Source organism: Sus scrofa, chromosome 6 (assembly GCF_054392235.1).
Source record: "Sus scrofa isolate SSC_HxYL_T2T_F1_AM1 chromosome 6, Sscrofa_HxYL_maternal_Yorkshire_Landrace_v2.0, whole genome shotgun sequence".
NCBI classification, from domain to species: Eukaryota; Metazoa; Chordata; class Mammalia; order Artiodactyla; family Suidae; genus Sus; species Sus scrofa.
In genome coordinates this window covers 38,083,247-38,103,182 of record NC_139388.1, presented here as the reverse complement: position 1 = coordinate 38,103,182, position 19,936 = coordinate 38,083,247, and the positions used below count along the sequence as shown (strand labels likewise).

The 19,936-nt window shown below is 39.0% G+C and overlaps 1 protein-coding gene across 1 annotated transcript in view; it reads left to right on the top strand.

The window, feature by feature from the left end:
• LONP2 (lon peptidase 2, peroxisomal) overlaps positions 1-19,936 on the top strand; it is a 93,573-nt gene that overhangs the window by 31,343 nt on the left and 42,294 nt on the right. The window contains exons 8-9 of the mRNA XM_005664451.4: positions 5,875-6,016; positions 18,668-18,818. Coding sequence (XP_005664508.3) covers positions 5,875-6,016; positions 18,668-18,818 — 293 coding nt within the window. The remainder of the gene's footprint in view (positions 1-5,874; positions 6,017-18,667; positions 18,819-19,936) is intronic.

Genomic DNA, 19,936 nt, shown 5'->3' with positions numbered 1-19,936 from the left:
TTATCGCTGCCAGGAATCCTTGGCTCAGTTTTCAAACAGAAGAGAAGAAAAATCAACTTTTGCCTTCTCCATTCTTAAATTTTCGTCTGTAACCCGAAATGGCCATGCTTTAAATATTAAATTAGCTCTTTCATTCTTAATCTCTACAAGGGAAAAATAACTGAAGCAGCACGCTTTTAATATATATTTAGCCTAGTGTGCCAGACACATTGCAGTGTGCTCACTAGCCTCCTTATAACCTGTATTTGCATACAGCGCCTCTCTGCCTCTAAACCTTACCGGTTTCTCTTGAGGCCCCAACGCAAGGCTTCCTCCTTTAAGATAAGTGCAGTCGGCTGTGCCCTGCTCTCCTCTGCACTGACCACTTACTGTCTGTTGTGCTCTTTGAATGACTAAATAATACAGGCCTCTGGCATTGCTAATACATACCTGGAGAGAGAAAGTGTAAACATATGAAGCAGGAGCTCTGTAGGATAGGGGTTTTCCCACACCTTCTGCTCCTTTGTGTCACCCGGTGCTGTCGCCACCGCACCAGACATGGCCGAGTAGTAAGTGATCCCTAAGTGCTGTGTGCATTCAGGTCAGATTAAAATGTGATTACGTGTTGGAAGTCATGCAGTCCTTTAGATGAGTGCGTCCAAACAAGTGACTGTCTAAGAAGATTTAGGACTGACTGCTGTAAGAACAATTTGATTTGTTTAGACATGCTGTATTAAAGACTATTTTTAGTTCCTTAAAGACTGTTTTTCTTTTTTAAAAAGAGATCATGAGGATCTCTTTCAGGTTTATTATTTTCTCCAGTTTGAGACGGGTGTGTTTCCCCTTGGAAGAAAATCTGGAAAAGGAAAAAAATTGTCATGTTTTTCTCCCATACAAATGTAATCACTTTTAATATTTTATTCCTGGCCAGACTTTTCATTGGGCACCTTTTGCCCCCACCGTCTTAAAAAAAAAACAAAAAAACAAAAAAACGATGGAATTATAATCCTATCCTTTCCACTTAACATTGTAACAAACTTTTTTTTTTTTTTTTTTGCTTTTTAGGGCTGCCCTTGTGGCATATAGAGGTTCCCAGACTAGGGGTCTAATCGGAGCTATTGCCTCTGGCCTAGTCCACAGCTCACGGCAATGGCGGATCCTTAACCCACTGAGTGAGGTCAGGGATTGAACCTGTGTCCTCATGGATGCTAGTCTGATTTCGTTTCCACTGAATCACGACGGGAATTCCTATAACAAACTTTTTATATTACAAATTGTAAATATAATTTTAATAGCTTGTGTTAAAGCCCATAAGAGCTCCTTAATTGGATGGGCATGGAAAAATTGATGGTAAAATGTTTGTTTTTCTCCCTTCTCTACATAGTGGAAAGGAGGTAAATAAAGACACACCTTATTCCTGACATTTGGATGTTCTTGGCGGCAACAGGCTGACCGGCCTCTTGGGTTACATTAGATTTGAATATATCTAGGGATGGTGCAGAGTAGTAAATAGTTGATGATCATGGAGCTGTAAACAGATGGTGTTGTAATTCTGTGTAGTTGTTTTTTGCAGTATATACAGACTACTTTTTGGAAAATGAAAAATGCTGATCTTGGAACTTAACATTTTGAGCTGTGTAGACACTTTGTTTTTGAGTATCTTATACATTAGTTGAATAGCCCTCATAAACCTGTGTACCACCTGTAACAATTACAACTATGAATCCATTTTTTTTTTTTTTTTTTTTTTTTTGTCTTTTTGCCTTTTCTGGGGCTGCTCCCACAGCATATGGAGATTCCCAGGCTAAGGGTCTCATCGGAGCTGTAGCCACCGGCCTACACCACAGCCACAGCAACTCAGGACCCGAGCCGCGTCTGGGACGTACACCACAGCTCACGGCAACGCCGGATCCTTAACCCACTGAGAAAGGCCAGGGATTGAATCCATATATTTTTAAGTTCACTTGTGTACTTTAAGAAAAACTCCTGGGTAATTACGTATTCAGGCTGAATAAGAAGTAATTGAAGTGATGCATTCTTTGCACACCTCCCTGTGTTGCGCCGAATTTTGCCCTTAAAAAAGTTAGAGTTTGTAAGAGAGTACTAGCTTCATTTATTGCCTACCTACATGGTTTCTAAGTAGGACATTTTAGGATGCTAATTTGTTTAAAAATTTGTGCTTGCTGATGTTGAAAGAAAACATTTGGTTTATGCATTGCTACATTTTTCACCATCTGATTCCTATTCCAAAAGTTTATTCAAAGTATGTTCTGTAACTTCGCTTAGTGAGTTGCATTCCGCCCATACCTTCTGGCTAAAGATAAGCATGTTATAGATACTTTCCATAGCATACAGGCTCTGCTCATAGTTGTCTTCCTGGTTGGACATCTAGCCTAGTGGTTCACGTTTGGGGATCCCAGGATGTGATTCACCTCCTGGGATTGAGGAACTCTAGGGCAGTGAGTGTGCTTGGTGCTACTATAGCCTAGCAAAGGGCTCATGTGCCCACAGCATGAAAAGCCTAACTCTGACAGCGGGTTTGTAGCAAAGGAGGGGTTTATCACAGGGCGCCAGGTAAGGAAGTGGGAGACAAGCTGCAGATCTAGTCCTACTTGGTGTTTTGTGGGGTTTTTGGTTGGTTTTTTTGGTTTGTTTGTTTGTTTTAAATGAAGAACAAAGAGACCGGAGTTAATTATCTTGTGACTTTTTTTTCTTTTTTTTTTTTTTTTTTTGCTTTTTGAGGGCTGCACCCACAGCATCTGGAAGTTCCCTGGCTAGAGGTCAAATCGGAGCTACAGCTGCCAGCCTATACCACACCACAGCAATGTGGGATCTGTGCCTCGTCTGTGGTCTACACCAGAGCTCACAGGCAACGCCAGATCCTTAACCCACTGAGCGAGGCTAGGGATGGAACCCACACCCTCATGGATACTGGTCAGGCCCATTACAGCTGAGCCACAACAGGAACTTCCTCTGTGACATTTCTTAATCATAGTTTCAGGAATCAGGATGTCTCTGGTTTACGATTCTATGTCCATGGCTTGGAGGTCTGTTAGCTTATCTTGCCCTGGAGAAACAACCTGCATTTGTACGTTAATGATGATATCTGTAACGGCGATTTTAGTGCATTATTGATGTTATCGGCAACCTCGATTTCAGTCATCTGACTCTGGTTGGTCACTCATTGTTGATTTAGTGCAGGATTGAGGTCAGAGGAGACCAGAAAAGGAATAAAGTTTTGGATAGAGAGATGAATCATAAACTCAGTAAGGGGACTCAGGTTTTTTTTGGCGGGGGGGGGGGGAACTCAGTCAAACTGGGGAAGACGTTTATAAGCATTGCTTCTGTGAGACATGAGACAGAGATTGAAATGGGACCCAAATTTAGGTGTACTGACATCTGCTTTTGTATTTTTTCCAGAAAACTGGAGGTGGACTTTAAGTAGCTATTACTAATAAGAATTACAGTTAACACCTTTGGAAAGCTTAGTGATGAGTACCTGGCACTACGCTGTGTGCTTTCCCTGTCACGTTCTCTTGTGATCTCATGTACCCCATCAGGTTGGCATGTTATCCTCCTTTAAGCAGATGAGGAAACTAAGGCTGAGGTCATGTGATTTATCCAAACCTAGTTATATGACCTTAACAGTGGTGATCGAAAGATAATTTGGGTGCTGGCGTGGTGGATCTGGTATCCTTGAACAAATCGGAGAAACGGGCCGGCCCCTGTTTGGGGAGCAATCTCACAACTCTCTATGTAACATCTAATCTGTATTAAGACCCCCTCCCTGTCATCAGAATGCTCAGTGGCATTTTATAGGAGGCCATGTACTTGGTATCTATGGATGAAACCTAGGTCATGAGTATGTATCCAGTGAACTGTAAGGCTGGTAGATGCTGCAGACATTGCGTTGTTGGAAAGATCGCATTGTGAGAGGTGGTCAGGAAAAGTTTCGTAGAATTTCTGGGGTTTACACTGGCAGGAGAGTATTACGGGCAGGAAGGCACCATGTTAACCAAGGTAAAAAAGCACAAGGGGTATTACTAGGATCTTGACTGTGGATGAAGCAAGAGCATGACGGCAGCAAGTTCGGAAAGCTGGTGGGGACCGGATTGGGAAGAGCTTTGAATTTCAGGCAAAGGAGTTTGGATCTTATTCTCTAGGTTCCGGGAAGCAGTGGAAAATTTAGGAGGAATTATTTGAAGAAAGTGACTAGATCCTCAGTTTCTGCAAGAAAGGGCGGCTGCCTGGAACGTTATTTTCTCTCCATGACTTTAGGCCTAGAAATGTCAGTACCTGTTTTTTTGAAATCTACCCGTCAACAACAATAAGGAAAGGAAAAGAAATTAATGCAGCGAGAAATGACCCTTAGAGGCTTTGAGGTTGGTTTGCTTATTTTAATTTCCCTTCCCTACTCATTCAGAGAAGGCTGACAAATCTGAGTTCTCTAGAGAGAGAACTTCAGAGCATTTGTTAATAACTTGGAGACTCGTCCTTCCTGTATCCCATTCTGAAATCTCGAATGTGCCAACTCGTTACTGTATCTGGTTCCAGGGCCTTGATCACTCCCCCAGATGAAAGCATTCCCTCGATGTTTTTCAGGCTTTCTTGTCTTCTCAAAGGTCACTGTTTACTCTGTCCTACTTTATGCCTGTCATGTGGCAGAACGGAGGCCCGCTCCATGAGCCGGCTCCGTGCAGGTCATGAGACAGGGCCGCTCCTTGCAGGCACTCACCCTTTATGCCTCTTCACAAACAGCATTTTATTTGCTCCTGGCTTAGGCAGCAGGGTTGTAATTAAAATTAGCAAATGGCTGCTTAAAGTCTTGTTGCCTTTGAGGGAAAAGGCACTTTTTTCAGTTTGACAAACATTTTTATTTCATGGCACACTCTGCAGCTGTCAGTTATGTAGGTGATTCTTGTTCAGATATGTTCAAGCAGCCTCTAACATTTAAATGCACCGAAAATATCTGGCTAAGCTTGGTTACGCCAATCAGTGGTATATAGGCTGAACATAGTTTTATTCAAAAGGTCAGAATTAATGGAATTTTGATATAAATACTCTTGGCTCCAGAGCCTCTTCCTACAATTAATAACAAATTATTGCCTCCGAAAATAAAAATCATTTGAATTTTTCTTTCTTTTTTGGGGGGAAGGGGGTCTGTATTTTGCGTGGCCCTTTGAACCAGTTCTGATTTCCTTCATGAAGATGGTGGTTATGTTGGCAGGTGGGAAGAGCCAGGAGGGTGCTTGGGAAAACTATGAAGCATATGGGAATTAAACTCCTAGGGCTCTTTGGATGTTTCGGAATCCTGAAGAGTAAGAATCATAACGATGTGACTTAAAGTGTAATATTTTTCAGTTTCACTAAGTGAAATTAGTGAAATAATTAGAAATTAGAAATAATGCTTCCCATATCATGGGTAATTTACAGCCATGTAAATGGAAAATAAGAATTGAATCTAGGGAGTTCCCGTCGTGGCGCAGTGGTTAACGAATCCGACTCGGAACCATGAGGTTGCCGGTTTGATCCCTGGCCTTGCTCAGTGGGTTAATGATCCGGCGTTGCCGTGAGCTGTGGTGTAGGTCACAGACGCGGCTCGGATCTGGCATTGCTGTGGCTTTGGTGTAGGCCAGCGGCTACAGCTCCGATTAGACCCCTAGCCTGAACCTCCCATATGCCTCGGGAGCGACCCAAGAAATGGCAAAAAGACAAAAAAAAAAAAAAATGAATCTAATAACTCTTTGATTTATCTATCACAAGGCCTTTTAGATTTGTGGTACCTCTTGCCTGTACTTCTGTGATAACCCAATGACTGTCTCCCGACCATAGCTTTGATTTCTCAATGATGCTGCTCCATCTCCCTGTTGCTCATTTGCTGCTTGCGTCCTGTAGGCGCACCTATGTGGGCAGCATGCCTGGCCGGATAATCAATGGCTTGAAGACTGTCGGGGTGAACAATCCAGTGTTCCTGTTGGATGAGGTGGACAAACTAGGAAAAAGTCTACAGGGTGATCCTGCAGCAGCTCTGCTTGAGGTAAGAGTTAGAAAATGCCCTGTCTGTAATCACACCTGAAGGTGAGTGAGAGCAGGTAATCCGATTTAAGAAACACACACATCGATGTAGGTTTAGTCATGGGACAAACACTTGATACAGAAGAAAGTCTGTAAAATCTGAAGCGACTTGATATTTAAATTACAGTGTCTGAGAGATTTCTTTTTCTTTCTTTTTTCTTTTTCTAATAATTATCCTCATTTCCTTTTTTTAATTATTTTTATTTTTGGTGCATGTGGTGGTGTGTTTTTCCATGCCTGCAGCATGTGGAACTTTCTGGAGCAGGAAGTGAATTTGCACCACAGTTGTAACCAGAGCCAGGGCAGTGACAATGCCGGATCCTTAACCCACTAAGCCACAAGGGAATTCCTCCTTTTTGTGGGTTTTTTTTTTTTTTTTTTTTTTTTTTTTGTCCTTTTAGGGCCGCACCCCAGGCATATGGAGGTTCCCAGGCTAGGGATCTAATCAGAGCTGTAGCTGCCGGCCTACACCACAGCCATAGCAACTCGGGATCCAAACCAAACCTGTGACCCACACCATAGCTCACGGTAACGCCAGATCCTTAACCCACTGAGCAAGGCCAGGGATCAAACCCACAACCTCATGGTTCCTAGTCGGATTCGTTAACCACTGAGCCACGACCGGACCTCCTCCTCCTTTTTGTTTTTATCAAATGGTTTAACAAAATTTTATGCCTACTTATAGTTTAGAGGCCAGTAATTCTGGTCAGATCGTTCCAAAAAAAACCCAGCAAGCAGGTCTACAATTCCTTATTTCCTCTTCTGCCCTTGAACCTTCTTTTAGTTGATGAGTCTATTCTCTAGGTAGCATAGCTATATTGCTTTCTTAATTTTACAGTTTTTGCCTTTATCTGTTGATTCCTTTTCATGTGAGATGAGGATTCTGCTTGCTTGCTTCCTTTTGCCCCATTATCTCATTTTTATATCCCAATTTCCCAATATAATTTTTTCCTGATTTTGTTCAGTCACTGTTGAGTATTTACATTATTGTAGTCACAGGAGTGCTTTTCACAGCTGAGCCACGTGGTGAACTATGATCGTTTTTCTCTTTCTGTCCTTTTTGTTTTCCTGTACGTGGAGTTGTAAAAAATCTTTTTAGAGTTAATAATTGTCTTGTTTCTTTTGTTTACTTTCACTAACTGTCTAATTCTCGTTTTGAGCCTTTGAGGCACATCGTGATGGGTCAGTTTGGTCTTCTCTAAGCCTCCAGTGTGAACTGGTTGTTCCCACATCTGGCACAGAGCTGCCATCCTAGGCTCTCCCTCCAACTGCCTGCCCCCCCAAGTTAGGTTTCCTGGTTCTAATATTCCATGCTTTCCTTCCTCTTTCTTGGTTTATTCTCTCATTATCATGATGTTAGTCCCCTAGTAGCTTCCTGAGAAAGCGCGTGTGGATGGCAAACGTTTCTCTACTTGGCATATCTGAAAACATCTTTGTGCTTCCCCTTATGCTTGATTGATAGTTTGACTGGGTATAGAATTCCAGTTGGAAATAGTTTTCCTGCAAAATTGTAAAGACATTTCTCCATTGTTTTCCAGTTTGCAGGGTTGTTATTGATAAGACTAAGCTGTTTGTCTTACTTTCTGAAAACTTTTTGGATTTCCTTTTTATCCTAGTGTTCTGAAAATTTACAATAATCTCCTTGGGTCTCTTCGTTTCCATTTTTGCTGATATTTTGAAGATTTTTTTGTGTTGGAAAATCTTTTTTTATTTAGGAAAATTTTCTTGAATCTTTTTGGTAATAATTCTTCATTTTGGGGGAACGCCTACTAGATTGATGTTAGAGCTGTAATTTTCTTATCTCTATTACCCATCTTTTCTCTTTTTTTGCTCACTTTCTGTGAAGACGTCCTCAGATTTTTCCTTTAATCCTTCTATGAGTTATCATTTCAAAGAGCCCTTTTTAAAAAACTTCTCTGGATGTTCTTTTTATAGTGTCTTGCTCTTGTTACATAGTTATTAATATGTCCTTTTATCTCTATGAGAAAAATACGAATCTATTTTTAAAACTTTTTTCTTCTCTTTGCTCTAAAGCTGCATTTATTTGTTCGTTACATATTTTTTCCAGTCTCCATCTTTTATATTAGAGTCTTTCAGTAGATGTGTGGTAATTTTTATGTGTTATGTATACAAAGAGGCTGACTGGAATCTCTGAGCGTATGAGAGGGAGCTTATTGATGATGAGTTTCATGATAGGGTCCTCTGACTAGGCCATTTGATTGAGGAACCTCCTGTGTCAGTAACTTTAGGTCTTTCTTCTGAGGCTGGTCATATTTCTCAGAGAAGACTCTTCATGTTTCTTGGCTTGAGAATGAACATTGTCATTGCCCACATACCCATTAGCAGCCACTCACTGTCCATTCCCCCCCTCACACCCTCCTGACAACCACTAATTTTTTTGCCTCATGGATTTGCCTAGTTTGGATATTTCATATAAATGGAATCATACAACATAGGGCCTTTTCAGACTAGCTTACTTCACTTAGCATAATTTTTTCAGGGTTCATCCATCTTGTATGTGTCAGAACTGCATTCCTTTTTTACCGCTAAATATCATTCTGTTGCATTTTTGTACCATATTTTGTTTGTCATTGAGCGGTCAGTGGACATTTGGCTTGCTCCCACCTTTTGGACTATTCTGAATAATGCTGCTGTGAGCATTCATGTTCAAGTTTTTGTGTAAACATAGGTTTTTCCATTCTCTTGGGTGTATGTCTAGGAATGGAATTGCTGAATCATATGGAAATTCTGTATTTAACATTTTGAGGAACTTCCAAACTATTTTCCAAAGTGGCTATACCATTTTAATATCTCCCTAACAGTATGTAAGGGTTCCAGTTTCTCTGCATCCTCATCAGCACTTGTTGTTGTCTGTCTTTTTTATTTTAGCCATCCCTTGTTTCAGTATGTGTGAATGATAGCTCATTGTGGTTTTGATTTTCATTTCCCTAATTGATAATAATATTGAGCATCTTTTCATGTGTTTACCAGTCATTTGTGTGTCTTCTTTGTGGAAATAGCTTTTTAAATCATTTGCCCATTTTTAATTGAGTATGTATCTTTTTCTTGTTGAATTCCGTATATATTCTGGATACAAGTCCCTAGTCAGCTACATGATTTGCAAATATTTTTACCAGTTTTGTGGGTGTTCTCTGCACTTTCTTGATGATGTTCTTTGGCATATGAAAGTTTTTAATTTTGATAAAGTCTAATTTATATTCATTTTTCTTTTGTCACTGTGGTTTTGATGTCATAGTTAAGAAGCCACTGCCTAGGAGTTCACATCGTGGCTCAGTGGTTAACGAATCCGACTAGGAACCATGAGGTTGCAGGTTCGATCCCTGGCCTTGCTCAGTGGGTTAAGGATCCGGTGTTGCCGTGAGCTGTGATGTAGGTCCCAGACGCAGCTCGGATCCCACGCTGCTGTGGCTCTGGCGTAGGCCAGTGGCTACAGCTCCGATTAGACCCCTAGCCTGGGAACCTCCATGTGCTGCAGGAGCGGCCCAAGAAATGGCAAAAAGACAAAAAAAAAAAAAAAGAAAAGAAACCATTGCCTAATCCAAGATCATGAGGATTTGTTCCTACTGTTTTTTTTCTAAGAGTTTTACAGTTTTAGATCTTATATTTAGGCCTGTAATTTGTTTTGAGTTAATGTCTGTGTATGGTGTAAGATGTCTGGATCCACTTCATTCTTTTGCGTGTGGATATCCAGTTGTCCCAAGAACCATTTGTTTGTTTGTTTGTTTGTTTTTGTTTTGTTTGTTTGTTTGCCTCTTCCTGGGCTGCTCCCGCTACATGTGGAGGTTCCCAGGCTAGGGGTCTAATTGGAGCTGTAGATGCCGGCCTACGTCAGAGCCACAGCAGTGCAGGAACCCCGCCTCCCAGCCGCGTCTACAACCCACACCACACAGCTCACTGCAACGCTGGATCCCCAACCCACTGAGCAAGGCCAGGGATCAAACCCACAACCTCATGGTTCCTAGTCGGATTCGTTAACCACTGAGCCACGATGGGAACTCCCCAAGCACCATTTGTTGACTTGTTTTTCTGTGGAATGTTACCCTTGTGACACATTGGATGAAGCCCACTCACATTATGGAGGGAAACTACTAACCCAGGGTTCACCACTTTAAATGTTAATTTCATTCAAATCACTGTTCAAGTTGACATATGAAATTAACCATTGCAAATACTGTGTAAAAACTTAGTTTCAACAAGCCCTCCTTCCCTCAGCCCTCTTTTATACCATCTTTGTCATACAGAATACATGTCTGTACATTATAAGCTTATCAGCACAGTAATATGTTTTTCACTATTGTAGTAGTTATGTTGTGTAAAGTTGGAGCAAAAACTGAAGTAGCAAATACTGAATTATTGCTTCTAAGAGAAATTCAGGGTTAGCTTCCTACAGGCCAATTCATTAGCCAGTCAGTCTGTAACTTTGTTTTATTTCTGTTTCTGGGGGATTTTTTTTTTTTTTTTTTTTTTTTTTTTGGTTTTTTTTGTTTGGTTGGTTGGTAGGGTTTTTTTTGGCCACATCTGCAGCATGTGGAAGTTCCTGGACCAGGGTTTGAACCCACACCACAGCAGCAACCTGAGCCATTGCAGTGACAACACTGGATCCTTAACCTACTGCACCACAAGGGAACTCCTTGTGTTTCTGTTTCAAGTTGCCTTATTTATATATTTAATATATTTATTGTTGATTCTTTAAAACATTAAACTCATGAGGAGTTCCCATTGTGGCCCAAGGGGTTAAGAACCAGACTAGTATCCATAAGGATGCAGGTTTGCATCCCAGTCTTCCTCAGTGGGTTAAGGATCCAGCTTTGCCACAAATTGTAGCGTAGGTTACACATGTAGCTTGTATCCTGCATTGCTGTGGCTGTCACAGCTGCAGCTCCAATTTGACCCTAGCCCAGGAACTTCCATATGCCGCAGGTGTGGCCATAAAAAAAAAGCAAAACAGACAAACAAACAAAAAAACCCCCCATTAAACTCATGACCATCAACCCTATAATTCATGCATGAATGAAGTTTATCTAACATATTTTCTCCATAAAGCGTATCATAACCTTCATGCTCATAGGAACACTACAGCACCAGCACTGCCTTTTGGGTTTTTAAAGAGCAAAATCACTAATAAAAAACACAAAAATGTAAAAAGCCTGGCGCTAAATAGACTGCAAGAAGGATACTTGCTTAGAATATGAGAATTAAAATAAGGCAAAGCAATCACCTTGTTTGACCTCAGGTCAGAATATGCACCCTAGGTGATTGCTATTCTCTGTCTGCAAATGACCGCAGAACCACTACAAGTATTAATTTTGGAGTTCCAGAGAAATTCTAGCAAATAGGTGAATTTACAAAGATAAAAATCCATGAATAGTAAGGATCAAACATAATTATTGCTTAATGAGGTTTTTTGAATCAGATAATATGAGTTATAAAACAAAAATGCATTTGTACTGTCTTTTATATTAACTAATGTAATTACTTTTATTGTGTTATTTCTTTGAATGAATACAGTTTAATCATCTTTTACTTCAGCCTTTAGTATTCTTATAGTGTGGTCTGCTGGCTACAAATTTTCTGTGCTTTTATTTGTTTTAAATCTGGGAGTGCCTTATTTTCTTCATTTTTGAAAAATAGTTTTGTTGTATATATAATTCTTGGTTCACAGTATTTTTTCTTTCAATATGTCCTACAAATGCAAAATCAGCTGTTAATCTTATGGAAGATCTCTTGTACTTAATGAAAACAGCATTTTCTCTTGTTACTTTCAAGATTCTTTGTCTTTGTCTTTTGACAGTTTGTCTGTGATGAGTATAGCTATGAATCTGTGAGTTTACCGAGGGTTTGTTGAGCTTATTAGATGTGTCAATTGACATTTTTCACCAAATTTACTAAGGTAATGGCCATTATTTTTCAAATATTCTTTATGTTCCTTCCTCTTAATCTTCTCCATTCTGGACTCCTATTATGAGTATGTTGGTAATTTTTTTAATGTCTAGTAGATCCCTGGGGCACTGTTCGTCTCTTTGCTTTTTTCTTTCTGCTTACATTAGGTAATCTCAAGTCACCTATCTTCAAGTTCATTGATTCTTTCTTCTACCAGCTGAAATGCTGTTCAGCCCACCTAGTGATTTTTGTGTCATTCAAGTTACTATAGTTTTCAACCCTAAAATTTCTGTTTGCTTCCTTTTTTGATTCCTGTCTCTTTAATGATATTCTTTGTTAGAACATCCTTCTCATAGTTTCCTGCAGTTCTTCAGACAGGGTTTCCTTTAGTTTTGTTTTTTAATTATGGTAAAATACACAGAACATAAAATTTGCCATCTTAATCAGTTTGAGGTGTACAGCTCAGTAGTATTAGGTGTATTCACTTTTTTTGTGTAACCAATATCTAGAACTTTCCCATCTTGCAAAACTGAAACTCTATACTCATTAAACAGCAACTCCCCATTTCTTTCTCCCTTAGCCCTTGACAACTCTCATTCTCTTTTCCGTCTCTCTAAGTTTGACTAATCTATTCATCCTTTAAAAAGTGGAATCATATAGTATGTGTCTTTTTGTAACTGGTTCATTTCACTTTACATAATATCTTCAAAGTTCATCCATGTTGTAGAATTAGTTTTTTGAAATATGTGTAATAGCTGATTTTAAATCTGTGTCTAAGAAGTCTAACATCTGGGCTTCACTGCTTTTTTTTTTTTTTTTTTTTTTCCTTTGACTGATTTTAGACCTTGCTTCTGTGTTTCTTCATATGTCTTGTAATTTCTTTCTTGAGACTGAACATATAAAATATTATGGTCTTAAAATAACATCAGATTTTCCCCTCCCCCAAAGATTTGTTTTGTTGTTTCTATTTATTTATTTTTTTTTTAGAGGTTATCTTGGTCTCATTCTGTAAAGCCTGTATTTTTTGTCATGTGTGGCCACTGAAGTTGCTGAATTTATTTAGTGGTCAGCTAATGCTACGACAAAGATTTCCTAAGGTGCCTGAACCAGTGGCTCTCCCACTCTTTGCCAAGGGTCTTTCTAACACTGGGACAGAGAGTTTACAACTCTGCTGAGCCTTCATTTCCTCTTTTGCAGAGCCTAAGTGTCTGCCAGAGGTGAGTTTCGAAGGCTTTCTCAGGTCTCTCTTGGTTATACTTATCGTCCTATACATATATGACCTTCTAGATTCCCAGGAGTATTTCAAAGCTTTTAAAAGACTGCTGTGAATATCTCATCCCCCAGATTTTAAGTTTTTTATTAGTTCCAACTGGTGTTGCTGCCTTAGGCAGCTGCAATGTTAAACAGTTACTGTTGGTTGTTTTTGACAAATGCCCTGCGGATAGGGCTGTTTACACAGAGAGTGGTCTCTGAGTCAGGTCAAATAAAGATAAATCCTGAGAATGGAGCCTTTCCAAGGAATTATCAAATTAAATACTGACTTTCCCTGGGGGTAGTGGTTTGAGGGTTTGAGCAGCTCTAATCCTATTCTGCCTTCCTCAGGGGTTGCTAGGCTATTGTTTTTCACAGCTCTTGTGGTTGTGAGGCTATTAGTTTTCAAAGCGCCTGTGAACTTTTGAGAAGGGGAAAGAGCAAACAAGTTAGAATACAACAAAGCCTGTTATGTTTACTGAAATTTGATTTTTTTTCTTGAATAAACACTCAGGTTGTTGCAAGTTAATTTCTAGATTCTGAAAAAGTTGATATTGACAACATTTGCCAGTGTTCTCATTGCTTTTGTGGAGGAACAGATTTTCAGACTTCCTTACTCTCCCATTCTAGAAGTATGTTCTCATACATTTAGTTTGAATTCTGTACGTAAATGATTTCATTGCTTCTCATCTTTTGATTTATTTGTTGTTCAGATGGAATTTATCTTCAGGTTACTTTTTTAAAGGATTTGTTTATGGGTTATGTTTTGAGACTTTTTATATTTGCTAAGGGCTCTGTGTTGTCTATACCAGTAATCCCCATATGTTTTGCTCACACATTCCATCTGTAAAAATTTTTGGAAATATATCTCTCCCTAATGTAAATGTGTATGTTTGATAAGGATGTATTAGGCTGCTCAGGATATCATAACAAAATACCATAGACTGGGTGGTTTAAAAAAACAAGCACATTAATTTTCTCACAGTTTTGGAAACTGGAAGTCAAAGAGCAAGGTCTCATTAACAGATTTGATTTCTTTGGAGATCTCTTTCCTTGGCTTTCTAACCACCCCCTTCTCCCTCTGTCCTCACATGGCCTTTTCTCAGTTCTTGTGAGTCTCTTGTCCTTCTCTCTCTCGCTCTCTTTTTTTTTTTTTTTTTTTTTTTGCCATTTCTTGGGCCACTCCTGCAGCATATGGAGGTTCCCAGACTAGGGGTCCAATCGGAGCTGTAGCTGCTGACCTACAGCAGAGCCACAGCAACGCAGGACCCGAGCCGCGTCTGCAACCTACACCACAGCTCACGGCAACACCGGATCCTTAACCCACTGAGCAAGGCCAGGGATCGAACCTGCAACCTCATGGTTCCTAGTCAGATTTGTTAACCACTGAGCCACAGCGGACACTCCCTCACTTTCTCTTTTAAGGACACCAGTCATATTGGATTAGGGCCCCACCTTTATGGCCTCTTTTAACCCTAATTACCTCCTTAAAGCCCGGTTTCCAAATATATTCACATTGAGGGGACACAATTCAGTACATAACAAAGGATAAGTGTATTAACATATACATAACATTTATGAACTATTGTACTAATGTTAGATACTTATATGTACAACACACAGAGAATAAATTTTAAAAGATAAAGTAATTATTTTTTAGTGAAAATAATGTATTCTAATTAGGTAATTGTTTCTATTTCATAATGTGGCTATCAAAGCTTATTCTAGAAATAATGTCAGCTCTTACCATTTTATTGTTCACATCTTTACCTCTATTATTTTTAATTTTGCAGGAATCTTTTAAAACACTCCATTCATCCATTTATAGTTTATAAAAATACTTAAATCAGGCACACATGGACTGCAGAGTGCTATATTACAGTTAAAGCAGATGAGTAAGGGTCCCACAGTCAGCCCTTTATGTTATGGGATTTCCGCTATTAGAATATATCATGTGTGTGATGTGTTCTAAGTAAGGTCATTAATTTTTACATTAAATTTTTTTTTTTTTTTTTTTTTTTTTTTTTTTGGTCTTTTTGCCTTTTCTTGAGCCGATCCCGCAGCATATGGAGGTTCCCAGGCTAGGGGTCTGACTGGAGCTATAGTCACCGGCCTATGCCAGAGCCACAGCAATGCAGGATCCGAGCTGTTTCTGCGACCCACATCACAGCTCACAGCAACACCAGATCCTTAACCCACTAAGCAAGGCCAGGGATCAAACCTGGAACCTCATGGTTCCTAGTCAGATTCATTAACCACTGCGCCATGACGGGAACTCCTGTACATTAAATGTTTTAAAAACTAATTTCCTTCTGGTGCTTATAGATATATAAGAATATATATCTTATGAATATATATACCAATATTTTCTACTTGCACTTTGGGAGGGTATTCTATTTTATTTTATTACATTGTATTAGCTTTTTTTTTTTTTTCAGGGCTGCACTCATGGCATGTGGAGGTTCCCAGGCTGGGGCCTAATGGGAGTTACAGCTGCCAGCCTATGCCATAGCCACAGGAGGTTATTCTAAACATTCCACTTTTGTGGCCACTGGTCTAAACACAAAGTACAGATACAGTCAAAGTTGAGTAGTGGGTTCACAGGTATTCACTTTGTTATGCTTCATATCATATGTGTTGCACATATTCTGTGTGATAAAATATTTTAAAAAATATTTTAAATCTGTCATAATTTTGTTTGACAATCCTATAGGTATTATCCTAATAACATTCTGTTATTTATTATTGTACAAGAGGAGTCTAAGGCTTTTCAATGTGTAGTATTGAGTCTTCTAGAATATTTTCTCGGTTATTTTTTTAGTTACATCCTATTTTACAACTGCTGAGACCTCTTCTTCAGTTATATCAATTAGCGATGAATTCGATATCTTTGCTTTTTCCATATCTTTCCCTTATATAGCTTTGCTGCCTTTTTCTTCCATGTTCTGGACATTTTTCTCAATTTTGTCATTATCACTGATTTAATTTCTGTACTTATCTTCTTTTGTGGCTTTCAGACTTAATTTAGTCATTTTATTTTACTCTATTGATTTTTACTTCTGCCTTTTTGTTCAGCCATGACAAAAATTGAGAGAAAATGGTATAATGAATCATAAAATTTATTTCCCAGCTTTAACAATTACCGTCTCATGGCCAATCTCGTTTCATTTGTTCTTACCCATTCTCCCTCATCCCACTCCTATTTTTTTTTATCAAATTCCAGACATACCTTTTCATAGAAATTTTACCATCTGTCTCTAAAGGATACAGACCTTTTAAGAAATATTTTTAAGGTTGATTAATTTTTGTTTGTTTGGCTTTTTTTAGGGCTACACCCATGGCATATGGAGGTTCCCAGGCTAGGGGTCCAGTCGGAGCTGCAGCTGCAGGCCCATGCCACAGTGATGTCAGATCTGAACCGCGTCTGCGACCTACACCACAGCTCATAGCAACGCCAGATCCTTAACTCACTAAGTGAGGCCAGGGATCGAACCCTCAACCTCATGGTTCCTAGTCATATTTGTTTCTGCTGCGCCATGATGGGAACTCCAGCATTTCTAAAACATATCCAACATGTATGTATCAAGTTTAATTAAGTAATAATTTTTATTTAACTAGACAATGGGTTCAACTAAGATTGCCATAATTTTTATTTAACTAGACAATGGGTTTAACTAAGATTGCCATACATAGATTAATATTTTTCAGGTAATTAGTAGATCATAATATTACTCTTAGCCAATTTATACTGAACATCATTAGAATTATCTTTGATGACTTGAAAGTAACTTGTTTTTATAATATTAGACATGGTTAAGTCTAGCGAAAATATGAATAGTAGAACTTCCTGGGAATTATATTCTAGACAAACAATGAGTTTCCAACAACAATTAATGTTCAGTAAAATTCAAGAATCTTCAAGAGTAAAGGGCTTTGAATTAGGACGGACATATTTGAAAATAAATAAATCTTCAGAAAGGGAATCAGAAGCAAGGAAAAGCTGGTTATTTAGTAAAATTGTGATTGGTAAATATTTTAGTCATTTTACTTCCTTTTTGACTCTGTATGTCAGCCCTATTTAGTGTGTCTATTGTAATCTAATCTACATGAAAGTAATGATACGTTGAAGGTTTAGAACATGTAAAAGGCGCTTGGTGCCTAATGTCCTGGGTAGACCTCTCCGCTGTGAGTGCCCGAGACTTAGAGCATTTCAGCACTGACCGAAGAGGGTATGTCCTCCTTAACCTACAATTGTCCAATGTTTTAAGACTCTAATTGGTAAATTACCTAATTTAAGAAATATTGAGGAGTTCCCATTGTGGCACAGGGGGTTAAGAACCCGACTAGTATCCATGAGGATGTGGGTTCAGTCCCTGGCCTTGCTCAGTGGGTTCAGGATCCAGGGTTGCCCTGAGCTGTGGCGTAGGTTGCAGACTCGCTTGGATCCCACACGGCTGTGGCTGTGGCTGTGGCGCAGGCCAAAGGCTACAGCGCCAATTCGACGCCTAGCCTGGGAACTTCCATATGCCCCCAGTGTGGTCCTAAAAAAAGAAAAAAGAGAAAGAAATATTGCTATTTTGCTCATTATAAACCAAAAGGTTTTGCTTTCAGGCCTTTTCAAAAAGTGGGATAGCCCTTGAGCTATATCAGAATATAGCTGCAGGGAGTTCCCGTCATGGGGCAGTGGTTAATGAATCCAACTAGGAACCATGAGGTTGCGGGTTCGATCCCTGGCCTTGCTCAGTGGGTCAAGGATCCGGCGTTGCCGTGAGCTGTGGCGTAGGTCGCAGATGTGGCTCGGATCCCACATTTCTGTGGCTCTGGCGTAGGCGGTGGCTACAGCTCCAATTCGACCCCTAACCTGGGAACCTCCACATGCCGCGAGAGTGGCCCAAGAAACGGCAAAAAGACCAAAAAATATATATATATATAGCTGTAGAGTCATTTTTGCTGGTCTGCTCTTGTTTGGAATTCCCTTTTCTGTTAAAGGCTTTCTGATAATGTTTGAGGAGGAATATACTAATTAGTGTTTTTACCTGTTTCCTAAGAATTTCAAAATGCCCCACACATTTGCTTTATAATCCCATAGCAGTTAAGAGAGGGCGTGTGACCAAGAGGGAAACTGGTTCTGCAGGATCGGTCAACTTATTTACGGCTACCCAGTGGACCATTACTAGATTTAAGAACAAAGCTCGAATGACTGCTTTTTGCTTCTTTGTGGATTTATGTGTTTTACACATTTTTGACATCGAACGGTCCCTTGTTGCGGGGGGTCGGTATTTAGAATAGAGGGACTATATATATGGACTCCTGCTTAGGCTTTTAGTGTTCTCCCCATGTTTTCCAAACTAAACTGCATTGAGCAGAAATACCACCCTTGTTACTATATCACGTGTTTTAACTTACACAGCTTTCCTTTGGAACTACTGAATCTGTTTAAATGTTCATTGTTCTCCCACAGGTGTTGGATCCCGAACAAAACCATAACTTCACAGATCATTATCTAAATGTGGCCTTTGACCTTTCCCAAGTTCTTTTTATAGCGACTGCCAACACCACTGCTACTATTCCACCTGCTTTGTTGGACAGAATGGAGATCATTCAGGTGCCAGGTACTTGACTTATAAACAAAATCATTATTTTGTCAAATGAAAAGCTGTTTCTTGCTTTTCAGAGCAGAACTCTTTAAAATTGGTTGAGCTGTGGAGTTGGGTTTTTTCATTTTAATTTTTTATTTTACTTTATGTTTTTATGAACACACGTTCATTTTTCCCCCCACTGCTATATTTCCAGTGCATATTAGCTGGACATGGCACCTTTTTTTTTTTTTTTCCCCTACTTTTTTTGTAGTTAGACCAATTTTTAATTTTTTTAATTAATTTTTTTTTTAGTTAGAATATAGTTGATGTATTGAGCTGTGGAATTTTGAGTAAGAGGTGGATTTGCCAGCGTATGATCTTCAGAAGTTCTGAATCTGGTGTATAAACCAGCTTTTATATAGATTCAAAGTGTATAAAATTTCACAAAATCTTTTGTTTGTTTTTAAACCATGATAATAAGAGTGTGTATGTTGTGTGAAACATAAGAATACATTTTGCATGACAGTTACAGATTTCACTTCGTGTTAAAGAATGATCATTTGTATGGAAAACAAGATATTCTTTGAAGCAGTTTTTTAAATTACAGATAAAAATTATTTTTTCAAAGTAAGGGTCTAAAACGCAAAAATCGATCTTCCATAGCCATTGTAGCTTCTTGTCTATCAGATTTTAAGGTTCTTTTCCATTTCCAGGAAAATATAATCATTGATTCTCATTGAGGTAGGTCCTAAAATATTCTCTTTATTACATCTGACCTCATTTTTATATAAAAGTACAGGGTGCTTTTACATTCCTCTTCTTTTTAGTTGAATCTGTCAAATAGTTATATACTTTTTTCCCCATGTCTTCTTCACTGGAGCGTGTTAAAAAATCCTTTGGTTACACTTAGTAAATCTTAATGTCTCTCCCTTATTTAAATTGCTCGGAATTCCTTTTCCCTAGAAGAGATCAAATATCAGTGGGTATATGTTAAAATGAAAATAGAATATAATCTAAATATATTTAGATTTTAAATATAACCTAAGTATGTGTATTTCATATTAATCTGAAATATATTTTGACTATCAAGTAATTGATAATTAGATTTCTTAGTTATCTGTTAGCCCTGCAGGTTTCTGTAGTTTTCTAAT